This window comes from Mizuhopecten yessoensis, unplaced genomic scaffold, assembly GCF_002113885.1.
Source record: "Mizuhopecten yessoensis strain PY_sf001 unplaced genomic scaffold, ASM211388v2 scaffold3829, whole genome shotgun sequence".
NCBI classification, from domain to species: Eukaryota; Metazoa; Mollusca; class Bivalvia; order Pectinida; family Pectinidae; genus Mizuhopecten; species Mizuhopecten yessoensis.
The window spans coordinates 66,810-81,352 of record NW_018405240.1 but is presented as its reverse complement, the minus strand read 5'-3'; the positions used below and the strand labels follow the sequence as shown (position 1 = coordinate 81,352).

The 14,543-nt window shown below is 35.5% G+C and overlaps 1 protein-coding gene across 1 annotated transcript; it reads right to left on the bottom strand.

Annotated features, from left to right (window-relative positions):
* Positions 1-2,020: 2,020 nt before the first annotated feature.
* Positions 2,021-11,761, bottom strand: LOC110448105 (peptidyl-prolyl cis-trans isomerase B-like). The gene is made up of 5 exons (XM_021494165.1): positions 11,567-11,761; positions 9,845-9,961; positions 5,278-5,374; positions 3,655-3,839; positions 2,021-2,386 (listed from the first exon to the last, which is right to left on the bottom strand). Exons 1-5 carry the CDS (start codon positions 11,657-11,659, stop codon positions 2,255-2,257), a joined length of 624 nt encoding a protein of 207 aa, XP_021349840.1. The 5' UTR covers positions 11,660-11,761; the 3' UTR covers positions 2,021-2,254.
* Positions 11,762-14,543: the final 2,782 nt, after the last annotated feature.

Genomic DNA, 14,543 nt, shown 5'->3' with positions numbered 1-14,543 from the left:
ACAAAATTGGTAGCCCTTCATCCCAGCATGTTACTGGCCAAATATCATCACCCTATGCCTCTTGGTTATTCAGAAGAAGTTGTTTAAAGAATTTAACATATTTGACCCCTGTGACCTTGAAAATGAATGAAGGTCATTTATTTGAAAAAACTTGGTAGCCCTTTATCCCAGCATGCTTCTGGCCAAATATCATCACCCTATGCCTCTTGGTTATTCAGAAGTTGTTTAAAGAATTTAACATATTTGACCCGTGACCTTGAAAATGGATGAAGGTCATTTATTTGAACAAACTTGGTAGCCCTTCATCCCAGCATGCTTCTGGCCAAATATCATCACCCTAGGCCTTTTGGTTACTGAGAAGAAGTTGTTTAAAAGTAAAATGTTGACGACGGACGCCGCACCATGCCATAAGCCCTTCGGTCCAGGCGAGCTAAAAATGAAGAAATTTTAGCACACTAACTCCATTGGACCCCACCCTACAGCCCTTGGGGGTAGGGCTGGCTCAAAATGTTCAAAGTATCAAACTGTCAACTCAGGGTTATAATTCAAATCAAGTCATTAACATGTATTATTCAATGATAATGCTAACCCAAATTGAATTACTTCCAATGGAAATTAAACAAATATTAGTCCAAAATGTGATTTCCCTATATAAACTGTAGAAAAGTTTACCCCCTCCCCAGGGGGAAACGTGAGACCCTAGGGTCATGAAATTCACAATTTTGGTAAAGCACCTCAAGACCCTTCCATCTATGAAGAGTATTCTACCATATCTGGGTCTTGAGAAGAAGATTTTTGAAATTTCAGTCAATTCAACCCTTCTTGGCCCCACCCATCAGCCCGGGGGGGTCAGTCAGGGCTCATGTGTGCATACTATCAAACTGCTACCTAATACTGATAATGCTAACCTAAATTGAATTACTTCCAATCGAAATTAAACAAATGTTGGTCCTAAATGTGATTTCCCTATATAAACTATAGTAAAGTTTACCCCCTCCCGAGGGGGAAACGTGAGACCCAATGGTCATGAAATTCACAATTTCGGTAAAGCACCTTCAGACCCTTCAATCATTGAAGAGTATTTGATTCTACCATATCTGGGTCTTGAGGAGAAGATTTTTGAAATTTCAGTCAATTTGACCCTTTTTGGCCCCGCCCCACAGTTGTTGACTGCCCAAATATCATCACCTCTCGGTTATTCAGAAAAAGTTGTTTAAAGGTTTTAAACATATTTGACCCCTGTGACCTTGAAAGTGGGTCAAGGTCATTTATTTGAACAAACTTGGTAGCCCTTCATCCCAGCATGTTGCTGGCCAACTATCATCACCCTAGGCCTCTTGGTTATTCAGAAGAGATTGTTTAAATGTTTTTAACATATTTGACCCCTGTACCCTTGAATATAATTCAAGGTCATTTATTTGAAAAATCCTAGCGGCCCTTCATCCCAGCATGTTACTGGCCAAATATTATCACCCTAGGCCTCTTGGTTTTTCAGAAGTTGTTTAAATGTTTTTACATATTTGACCCCTGTGACCTTGAATATAAGGCAAGGTCATTTATTTGAACAAACTTGGAAGCCCTTCATCCCAGCATGTTACTGGCCAAATATCATCACCCTAGACCTCTTGGTTATTCAGAAGAATTTGTTTAAAGATTTTAACATATTTGACCCCTGTGACCTTGAAAATGGATGAAGGTCATTTATTTGAACAAACTTGGTAGCCCTTTATCCAAGCATGCTTCTGGCCAAATATCATCACCCTAGGCCCTTTGGTTACTGAGAAGAAGTTGTTTAAAGTAAAAAGTTGACGCCGGACGCCGCACCATGCCATAAAAAACAGTATAACTATATGAGTCGATCCAAAACAATATTAAATGATCTAAAAAGATCATAAAAAAAGTGAATTTATTTGGTTTGTAATGTATATAATCACTGTTTTAAAGTAGGGCAGTGGTAACGAGAGAAACATTGTGAAGAAATCAATAGTATACGAGACCCAGGTAAACAACGCCACAACAATTGGTATACAAATGATTAGGTATCTTTATTTCAAATATCATCAAAACGTTACAAAGATGAACTTATTGTACAAATATTATCTCCTTTTTTTCAATGATGTACACCTGGTAGTCAAAACAACACAATTTTTCCAAATAAAAAGAAAATTCTTATTACAAACAACTTTAAGTGAACAACGTTTAGTATTGAAATACATGTAAATAAGAAACAAAAACAAATGGAATTGGTATGTTACTAATCTTTTGCATCCTCCTTTTCTACAGTATATCCCTCTGTGTCGATGGCACCACAATCGGCGATCACAACATCCTGTTTAGGCTTATCATTGGCTACAGTTTTGGTGGATTCAATTTTCCTAACAACATCCTGAAAAACAAATACAAATTAAAATGCTGGTGTACAACTACATAAGGTACGGATCAATCAGGCAAAGTTTCAATGAAATCCAGCAGTTCGTTAAGGAGGAGTTGTGCGTACAAGTATTTTGCACAAAGGGGCATTTCTCCATCAAAAAGTGTCGAAATCCCAAATTAAAATGCCAGTGCACAACTACATAAGATACAGATCATTCCTGCAAAGTTTCAATGAAATCCAGCAGTTTTTTAAGGAGGAGTTGTGCGTACAAGTATTTTGCACAAAGGGGCATTTCTCCATCAAATGTGGTCGAAATCCCAAATTAAAATGCCGGTGCACAACTACATAAGATACAGATCATTCCTGCAAAGTTTCAATGAAATCCAGCAGTTCGTTAAGGAGGAGTTGTGCGTACAAGTATTTTGCACAAAGGGGCATTTCTCCATCAAATGTGGTCGAAATCCCAAATTAAAATGCCGGTGCACAACTACATAAGATACAGATCATTCCTGCAAAGTTTCAATGAAATCCAGCAGTTCGTTAAGGAGGAGTTGTGCGTACAAGTATTTTGCACAAAGGGGCATTTCTCCATCAAATGTGGTCGAAATCCCAAATTAAAATGCCGGTGCACAACTACATAAGATACAGATCATTCCTGCAAAGTTTCAATGAAATCCAGCAGTTCGTTAAGGAGGAGTTGTGCGTACAAGTATTTTGCACAAAGGGGCATTTCTCCATCAAATGTGGTCGAAATCCCAAATTAAGATGCCGGTGCACAACTACATAAGATACAGATCATTCGTGCAAAGTTTCAATGAAATCCACCTGTTAGTTAAGGAGGAGTTTTCCGGACAAGTTACTGCGACGACATCCAGACATCCAGACAGGGTGATTCCAGTAATCGGTATACCCCCCTAACTTCGTTGCAGGGGTATAATCATACAAAAGGTGTTTAAAAGTTATATGGACAAATTATCTTGGCCTATAAGCTAGCCCCTCAGCTCCTTGGGGGATTATCACCATCATTGTGCAATTTTGATTTGATCCCCAACACTTAGGGATGCTTCCAGAAAAATGTGGATAATTGCCATTTAGCAATTCAGAAAAATGTATTCGATTATTGAAATGTTGTTATTAAAAGAAATTGTAGACAGATGGACTGACGACGGATGCCAGTGTGTGGCATAAGCTCACCTTAAAAAGGTTGATTCAAAAAGCAAGATTAATTGCTGCTATGATACAGCATCAATCTTTTTGGTGCAGGATGATTTATATCTTACCATTCCTTTAACAATTTTTCCAAAAACAACATGTTTGCCATCTAGCCAGGTTGTCTTGACAGTGGTAATGAAAAATTGGGATCCATTTGTGTCCTTGCCAGCATTAGCCATTGACAACCATCCAGCGCCATAATGCTTCAGCTTGAAGTTCTCATCAGCAAACTTTTCTCCATAGATACTTCTGCCTGTCATTTAAAAGAGAAATCAAAATTTGAGGTTCAGCTGATTTCAAAATTGTTCCCACCATTTCAATTGTTCTGCATTACTCTTCAGCTTTACAATGTTTCATGAAGCTCAAAATGGCCAAGCTCCCAGACCCTCTATGCAGGTGATGACTAACTTAAAATTCAGGTCAGAGTTACCCCAATGTGATAAATGCACGTAATGACATTCTTAACCTTTCTCCTCTATCAAAACAAACTGCAAACAGTCATCTTCATTCAAATTATGTTTTTATTTTCAGTGGTAGACATGAATCAGTCATCAAAATATCATCACCTTATACCTCTTGGTGAGTCTTGGTTATTCACAAGAAGTTGTTAAAAAGTTTTTTCATTTGGACAATCTCGGTAGTTCTTTATTCCAGCATGCTACTGGCCAAATATCATCATCATCCTAGGCATTTAGTTATTCAGAAGTTGTATTACAGGTTTTTTAACATATTTGACCTCTGTGACCTTGAACATAGGTCAATGTCATTCATTTGAACAAACTTGATAGCCCTTCATCCCAGCATGCTACAGGCCAAATATCAGTACCCTATGACTTTTGGTTATTTAGAAGAAGTTTTTTGAATATTTTAAGACAGTTGACCCCTTTGACCTTGAAAGTGGGTCAAGGTCATTCATTTGAACAAACTTGGTAGCCCTTCATCCCAGCATGCTACAGGCCCAATATCAGTACCCTTGGCCTTTTGGTTATTGAGAAACAGTCGTTTGAAGATTTTACGACATTTGACTCCTGTGACCTTGAAAGCGGGTCAAAGTCATTCATTTGAACAACTTGGTAGCCCTTCATCCAAGCATGCTACTGGCCCAATATCAGTACCCTGGGCCTTTTGGTTATTGAGGAGAAGTTGTTTGAAGAATTTTAGACATTTGACCACTGTGACCTTGAAAGTGGGTCAAGGTCATTCATTTAACGGTAGCCCTTCATCCCAGCATGCTACTTGCCAAATATTTTTCAGCCTGGGCCTCTTGGTTATTCAGAAGAAGTTGTTTAAAGTAAAAAGTTGACGCCGGACGGATGCCACACCATGCCATAAACTCACTTGGCCCAGGGCCAGGTGAGCTAAAAAGGAGGCAGAAATGGGGGAAAAAAGAGAAAGTTTGAAAAATGTAGGAAAGGAAAGAAATAGAGGCAAAGAAATAAGCGCAAAAAGACTGATTCAAATATTCGTTTATTGCCGTTCATAGTGTATGGTTTCTAATAGTAGAAACAATATCAATATTTTGGTCATTACCGAGCCTACATATACATATGTACAAAAGCAGTGAGAGCTACTTCAATATGACGTAGGTGCCAAACTCTATGTATTTACCGTAGATTGACCCTGGACTGAAACCTTTTAAGATAATATTTATGTGTAATTACATGCAAAAGAAATACTGTTATGTTACTTACCTCCAGTTCCATCACCTTTTGTAAAATCTCCTCCCTGAATCATGAAATCTTTAATAACTCGATGAAATTTGCTTTTTTTGTATGATAGTCCCTTCCCCTGTAAAATAAATATAGCTGAAGGTTTACAGAAGGCAAAATAAAACTTTAAACTGGTAATAATAAAAACAATACAAATTTATATTAAACCTATAGTACTTTTACTTATTAAAACTAAACCTATTGTATGCATAAAGATTTACAGTTAACCAGACAAGTATAACCAGACAAGTATAACCATACTCTAACTGATTAATTATTAGTAAACCTGTAGTACTCAGCTGGTTTACAGTGAATCTGAAGCACTCATATAGATTTACTGTAAACTTGTAGTACTCATATAGATTTAAAGTAAACTTTTAGTACTCAAACAAATTTATATTGAAGTTGAAGTATGCATACAAATTTACTGTAAACTTGTAGTACTAATACAGATTTACTGTAAACTTGTAGTACTCATACAGATTTACAGTAAACTTGTATTTCTCATACAGATTTACCATAAACCTGTAGACTAGTTCTCATACAGATTTACAGTAAACTTTTGGTACTCATACAGATTTACAGTAAACTTGTATTTCTCATACAGATTTACCATAAACCTGTAGACCAGTACTCATACAGATTTACAGTAAACTTGTGTTACTCATACAGATTTACAGTAACCTTGTGGTACTCATACAAATTTCTAGTAATCTTGTAGTTCTCATACAGATTTACCATAAACCTGAAGACTAGTACTCATTCAGATTTACATTGAACTTGTGGTATTCATTCAGATTTACAGTAAACTTTTGGTACTCATACAGATTTACAGTAAACTTTTAGTACTCAAACAAATTTATATTGAAGTTGAAGTATGCATACAGATTTACTGTAAACTTGTAGTACTCATATAGATTTAAAGTAAACTTTTAGTACTCAAATAAATTTATATTGAAGTTGAAGTATGCATACAGATTTACTGTAAACTTGTAGTACTCATATAGATTTAAAGTAAACTTTTAGTACACAAACAAATTTATATTGAAGTTGAAGTATGCATACAGATTTACTGTAAACTTGTAGTACTCATATAGATTTAAAGTAAACTTTTAGTACTCAAATAAATTTATATTGAAGTTGAAGTATGCATACAAATTTACTGTAAACTTGTAGGACTAATATAGATTTACTGTAAACTTGTAGTACTCATATAGATTTAAAGTAATCTTTTAGTACTCAAACAAATTTATATTGAAGTTGAAGTATGCATACAAATTTACTGTAAACTTGTAGGACTAATATAGATTTACTGTAAACTTGTAGTACTCATATAGATTTAAAGTAAACTTTTAGTACTCAAACAAATTTATATTGAAGTTGAAGTATGCATACAGATTTACTGTAAACTTGTAGTACTCATATAGATTTAAAGTAAACTTTTAGTACTCAAATAAATTTATATTGAAGTTGAAGTATGCATACAAATTTACTGTAAACTTGTAGGACTAATATAGATTTACTGTAAACTTGTAGTACTCATATAGATTTAAAGTAAACTTTTAGTACTCAAATAAATTTATATTGAAGTTGAAGTATGCATACAGATTTACCATAAACCTGTAGACTAGTACTCATTCAGATTTACAGTAAACTTGCGGCACTCATACAGATTTACAGTAAACTTGTGGAACTCATACAGATTTACAGTAAACTTGTGTTACTCATACAGATTTACAGTAAACTTGTATTTCTCATACAGATTTACCATAAACCTGTAGACTAGTACTCATTCAGATTTACATTGAACTTGTGGTATTCATTCAGATTTACAGTAAACTTGTGGTACTCATACAGATTTACAGTAAACTTGTGGTACTCATTCAGATTTACATTAAACTTGTGCTACTCATACAGATTTACAGTAAACTTGTAGTAATGTATTCAGGTTTACAGTTAACTTGTAGTAATGTATTCAGGTTTACAGTAAACTTGTAGTAATAATGTATTCAGGTTTACAGTTAACTTGTAGTAATGTATTCAGGTTTACAGTAAACTTGTAGTAATAATGTATTCAGATTTACATTACTACAAGTTTACTGTTAATCTGTATGAGTACCTCAAGTTTACTGTAAATCTGAATGCATTATTACTCCACGTTTACTGTTAATCTGTATGAGTACCTCAAGTTTACTGTAAATCTGCATGAGTACCACAAGTTTACAGTAAACTTGTGGTACTCATACAGATTAACAGTAAACTTGTAGTAATAATGTATTCAGGTTTACAGTAAACTTGTAGTAATGTATTCAGGTTTACAGTTAACTTGTAGTAATGTATTCAGGTTTACAGTAAACTGGCAGTAATGTGTTCAGGTTTACAGTAAACTTGTAGTAATGTGTTCAGGTTTACAGTAAACTGGTAGTAATGTATTCAGGTTTACAGTAAATGTGTAGTAATGTATTCAGGTTTACAATAAACTGGATTAACACTGTATCAAACAGGTTACAGCAGTAAACTGGCAGTATCAACAAATTTAAAGTAAACCAGTTAGGAGTACCAATATCATATCATGTTTTTTGTTCCTCAGAAAAAGAGTGGAGGCACCCTTCTTAGGGCATGAGTCCTTGTTAGTTCAAATATGTATTATTGGTAGTTTTCGTACAAACATTGGTATAACTCAAATAACGTATTTAAAAGTGTCTACATGAGTAAGTGTTTTTGAAATTCGACATGCTAGTTTAAATTTGGGATAGCCAGAGTGACTGAAATCTCAGGTGCCTATTTATAGATTTCACAACTGATAATAATCTCACAATATATTGTGTATGCATGATCACCAAACTGCTGATGAGGAATATCTCGCATACCGGATATATAATATCTGTGGGTCCTGATAAATACAACCCGAGATATATATCTTATCACATAATGTACTATGTTATCCAGTGAATATACCCATGTCATATTTTGTTGCGTATTAACCCGTGTAATATGACCTATCAGCCCTGTGATTGTTTGTAAGTTTCAATTGTTTCAATTGTGACGTCACGCCTAGGACACGTACATGATGTCACAGATTTACGCACTAGAGTCAAAATGGTGGCCTTTTACAATTCAAGGTTGCTTGAAAGTCGATTAACATGAATAAATGCCACAAATCTTGATTATGTGATAAAAAGGATCTTACACTCCAAAATGGAACTTGTCACAAATTTTTCATTTTAGCTAGCCAGAGGCTCGCTAAATAGAACAAGAGGCCCATGGGCCTTAACGGTCACCTGATATATTTATACAGAGAGTTGATTTTGTTTTTAACATGAAAAGAAATATTATTCAAAGTGACAAAAAACAATAAAACCACCTTATTCGATATCTAGCATACAGATTTCAGACTAAAAAGTATTTGAAACTAGCACCTCTGATTCTAAACAAGGAAAATAAAGATATTTTAGCACACTGACTCCTTTGAGCCCCACCCTACAGCCCTTGGGGGTAGGGCTGGCTCAAAATTTTCAAAGTATCAAACTGTCAACTCAAGGTTATAATTCCAATCAAGTTATTAACATGTAATATTCAAAGTATCATTTGCCATTATAAACCATAATAAATTTTGCCCCTCCCCCCCCTCCTTCCCCAGGGGGTAAACTTGAGACCCTAGGGTTATAAACCTTAAGACCCTTCCATCTATGAAGAGTATTTGATTCTACCATATCTGGGTCTTGAGAAGAAGATTTTTGAAATTTCAGTCAATTCAACCCTTTTTGGCCCCACCCATCAGCCCCTGGGGGTCAGTCAGGGCTCATAGGTGCATACTATCAAACTGCTACCTAATACTGATAATGCTAACCCAAATTGAATTACTTCCAATGGAAATTAAACAAATGTTGGTCCAAAATGTGATTTCCCTATATAAACTATAGTAAAGTTTACCCCCTCCCCAGGGGGAAACGTGAGACCCCAGGGTCAAGAAATTCACAATTTTGGTAAAGCACCTTAAGACCCTTCCATATATGAAGAGTATTTGATTCTACCATATCTGGGTCTTGAGAAGAAGATTTTTGAAATTTTAGTCAATTTGACCCTTTTTGGCCCGCCCTCAGGCTCCTGGGGGCTAAAACGGCCACTATTTTTGTTGACCTTTGTCCATGGAGGGTCCCTGCAAAATTTCATTGAAATTGGTTTAGGGATTTTGGAGAAGAAGTCAAAAATGTAAATTGTTTACGGACGCTTGACGGACAAAAGGCAATCACAATAGGTCACTTGAGATTTTGTCTCAGGTGACCTAAAAATTCATAGACTCATTTATAAATAACTCCTATTTTTTGCCTTTTATGTGATATATTTACTTTTAAATGTTAAAAGCTTTAAAAGCTATGTTATATCATGCTATATAATTTATATTTAAAATTTTACCAAATCTCACTAAAAATAATCACTGATCTCACTATTTTGCACGGGAAAGTGATAGCATATATGACTAACTAGGTCAAATACAGTATATCTGCAAACCTTGAAATAGGTGATGAAGACAATCACATATATTTACCTCTGAACCCGTTGCCAATTTCTTAAAATTTTCAACAGTTTTTGGTACAGTTTTACCAAACAAACCAATCTCAATTCTTCCAGCTTTTTCGCCCCCAATTTCTATGTCGAAGAATACCTGTCAAGATCAAAATAAGCATTAAAGACATGTCACTTGGCAATAGAAAAGATATGTCACTTGGCAATAGGAAAGGCAAGTGAAGAAATATTTGCAAAAAGTTACATGATGCATTGCAATCTAAACTTGGTCAAAATAATGCAAGAGGCCAGGATCTTCAATCTGGAGTTACTTTAAAATGTTAAGTAAATTGGAGGTTAACATTTTACATTATTTAAAAAGTGATTGAATTGTGTCATTTATAATACATCTCTAATCACAAGTAAGTGTGTATGATGACACCTCCACAATACATGTCCCCAAGCATAAAATAATGTCTAATCATGATGTACAACGAGTTATATCCCCTACCATGATGTATAGCCTAATCTTGATACATGTCCCTTACCATAGACATATATTGTCTAGTCATAATACATGTCCCCTAGTCTTTTAAAATTAATATTGATTTCTAATAGACCTAGACGATCTACTGAAATTTTCATAAACCACACCTTGACCAAGGAAATTTTGCCTTCATATTAGTATGAGACTGTCTGCTTAATATCATGTAATTATGAAAATATGTATAAAAATATTTTTTTAGGATGAATACGCCATTTTGGAGAATATCTCGAAAACACTTTTATGCAGGTGCATTTTCAAAATTTCAAACACTGCTCTCAAGAATTCAGATTTTAAGGTAAAGTTATTTTCATCAGGTCGGAGAAATCCACTAATTTGCGTATAAGACGCAAACTCGCCTATTACACACCAATTGAGGTATGGATTTGTTATTAAAAAATAGAAAAATCACTCTAAATCCTAACTTTTTCAAATTGTTTGTCCAATTCGCATTTATTTTGCAATGAAACATCATACAAATGCAAAAATAAACTTTATTTCCATGTAGGAAAGTACCAAAAATAGATGCAATACTTCCGGTAGAGTTACATCAAGTTTCGAAGTAGCCAACGCTTTCAGTAAACATCTTTTAGCAAAATATAGTATACCTTGTCGTAAATAAATGGGATTTTTAATGATATATTACAAAAATTACTGTAAAAGCGACTTGTGTTAGTTTTGATAACAAATCCATACTCCAACTGAACTGGCGTATAATAGGCGAGTTTGCGTATTATACGCAAGTTGGTGGTTTTCCCCTACCTGTTCATTGGAGTTCTGTTGTCATCAGATGGTAATATATGAAAAATACTAATTAAAACAATAAACATCCTTCCACAAAAATGGTTAGGCATAGCTAGTAGCTACTCGAACAATGTTAGAGGTTTAACACAGCGAGATACATTTGACAGGCGCCGTGAGTAGGGTAGTAGCGAGACGTACATTAGGTTTTTGGTTCCCCTTACACCAGCCCCCAGAACGAGATCTCTACTTTCAGTTCACAAATATTTCCTTCCATAATTAAATTTGTCATGTGTTGCTATCTGTCCAGAACTACGAAATATCAGATAAAGTTTGCACGTTGAAGTTGTTGCGATTCATATTCTGATATTCATTGACAAAACAACAGTGTTCTACACCCATAAGTTAGGCCTAACGCAGTCACTATAGATAATTGCTCCACCCGGGCCAGAGGAAGCGCTATCGGAGCAATTTACTTACAACATCGGTTACTTTCGGTCCCTTCGCTTTGCCAGCTGACAATAAAGCTGGTAAAAGGAACAATAAGACACATCCAATCCCTGCCCCTGCCATAACTACAAATTTCCTTCGACGCAGAGCGGCGACAACTTCCCGGGGCTTCAGTTTGTTGGTTTCAATTTAGTACCGGAAGTGTGGTGGCAACACATGGGCCAGTGACATGTACGCATTTGATTGGTTGAGGCAACGCTGCTCTGTGCACTACATATTTTCACTAGGCACATGTACATGAACCAACCAAATTTCTACACGACTCCTATCGCTAGTTAAGGTCCAACAAGACGAGGTACAAGATACAAGAAACTTTACTTAGTGTCGTATATGGCATAACATTGAACATTAGCTCTGTGTAGCTATTCAGTTTTGCAACAAACTTCAGTATAAGTAAAAAAAAAAAAAAAACAGAGTAAAAATAAACAAGGTAAAAGGCATGCTAGTATAAAAGGTAGGATTTTGCAGCAAAACTATATATATATATATACATTGAACTACTAAAATAATCAGAAAACAGTTTGATGATAGCACATTCATGTTAAAAGCAGGAACAGTACTAATTATAACAAATAATAAATCATAAGCATAAAACAGATTTAGCAAGCACATATATTTCTTATATATCACAGATGGTTAATACGATACTTTATATTGGAAAATGATGAATAAAATACTCAGATAAATTAAAGTAAAGTAAGAAGCAAAATAAAAGCAAAAATCTCAAATAAAAATGGGGGATCAATAAGATGAAAGTCACGAACATATAGAACACTGGCAGAGGTCACCTTCCCAGGTGTGCAACAGCCTACAGGAAACCCTGTAGTTTTCTGTTTTCTGCTTGTCTAATCTCATTTGGTAGGCTATTCCACACCTGGGCGGCTTCAAAACGAAAAGATTTCTTACCATATGTGGTAGAATTTACTCTTGGTATAGTCACAGTGTCAACTTTCCTAAACTTATATAAAACTTGGTTTTTGTTGATAAGACAAAAGTTAAAATTAGATAAAATAAAAGATTTAAAAATGGTGACTTTGCCCTTTTTGTCAGATGATTTCAAATTTTCTCGAGTATACATAGTTGTTTGGAAGCCTTCCTACATAAGTTTGCTATATGATTTTCAAATTTTAGATCACTGTCAATTTCAACCCCAAGCAAAGTCATACTATCTGTACATGTAATTTTGTGAACTCCAATGGTGAACAATGAAATTTGCTCTTTAGATTTCTTTCCTATGCAGATGGCCTGGAATTTTTCTGGGTTTGCCTGCATGCCATTCTTTGTGAACCAGTTAATTAATAAATTACTTTCACTTTATAACACATCACTAAGATCAAGAGCACTATCAGTGATATGAGACAAAGTGTTGTCGTCGGCATAGTTGAACAGAGACCCACGTTTTAAGACAGTAAAAATGTCATTCATAAATACATTAAAAATAAGAGGCCCCATGAGCACTATAGAGCGTTGTGGGACCCCCTTACTGAGCCACCCCCAGTCGCTGACCATGGGGCCAAGCCTGACCCGCTGCTGTCTGTCCATGAGGTAGCTACTGACAAGTGCAACTGCTGACTCATCTAGCCCATAGGCTTGTAGTTTCCCCAACAACAGACCATGGAGGCAGTCAAAAGCCTTGGACAAGTCCATTAGGATGGCTCATATGTGCTTGTGGTTGTCCAAGGCCTGACGCCAATCCTACAAGAGTCGCAACAGGACAGACGACTGACACCCAGTAGCCCCGTCTGAAGGCGGCCAGGAAGGGGTTAAACATATCATTAAAAAACTCACTTAGCTGGTCATGCATTATCGTTCTCAAAGACCTTTGAGATTGTGGGAAGAACACTCACGGGTCTATAGTTTTCCTTGTTTAATGGATCTTTCTTTTTGAAGATAGGAATGACCTTGGCTAGTTTAAGTGAGTGTGGAAATCTTCCTTCAGCAATGCAAACGTTACAAATATTTGTGAGTGGTTGACATAAGGATTCAGAGCCAGCTTTCATCATTCTAGCAGAGATACTATCAACTCCGACAGATTTCTTTGTACCCTGCTAACTTATCACATCTCTAATATTATTTGGAAGTACAGTTTTAAAAGTAAAAGATTTTGGTTCGGTTAAAATTTCATTTTTGATAGTCTGTATGCTAGGGTGAGAGGATATCTTGGATGGTCAGCGATTCCATCCACCTCTGTACCTATGTTTTAGGCCACATTACAAAAATAATCGTTGAACATTGTACAAACATCTCTCTGAATGGTAATGATGCTGTCATTTTCTTTCAAAACTGTATCTAAGTCATGTTTACATTTGTTAGAAATGAAGGGCTTTACAGTTGGCTAAACATTCTTAGAGTTAGGACCTCCTCCACACTTTCAAGAAAATAATTTCTTATTGACTGACGTTTAATTTTAATAACCAAATTTCTCTGCACCCTGTATGCTTCCCAATTCTTGGCTGTTTTTCTGAGATTTGTATTTATTGAAAAGGAAATTTTTTTCCTCAGGGTACTGTTAAAAAATGGAGGTTTATTCACTTTAGGTTTTCTCTCTTTGACGGGTATATGTTCCTCTATCACCTCCTTTAAAAGTAGTTCGTGTGCCCAATACACGTCATCAGCTTCATCAAAGACATATGTCATAGGAAATTGAATCTTATTTAAGTCATCATTGAAACTCTTTTTCATTTGGTATATACTACTATCACCATTGTGGTGTCATTTTTACCGAAAGTCGATCTAAACCCCTAAACCATGTAAAATTACTCTGAACACCTTAGTTTAGGTCCAAATACAGGTGTGACATATTATCGGGTCCCTGTGTTAAATTTCAATGATTTTGTTCGCCAGTGATGTCAGGGGAAGTAACTTTTAAACGGCAACACTATAAGGAGTGTCAAGTGAGGATTTCGCACGCCAAGGAATTCCTTTTTCAGATTTTTTTTTTTAAATT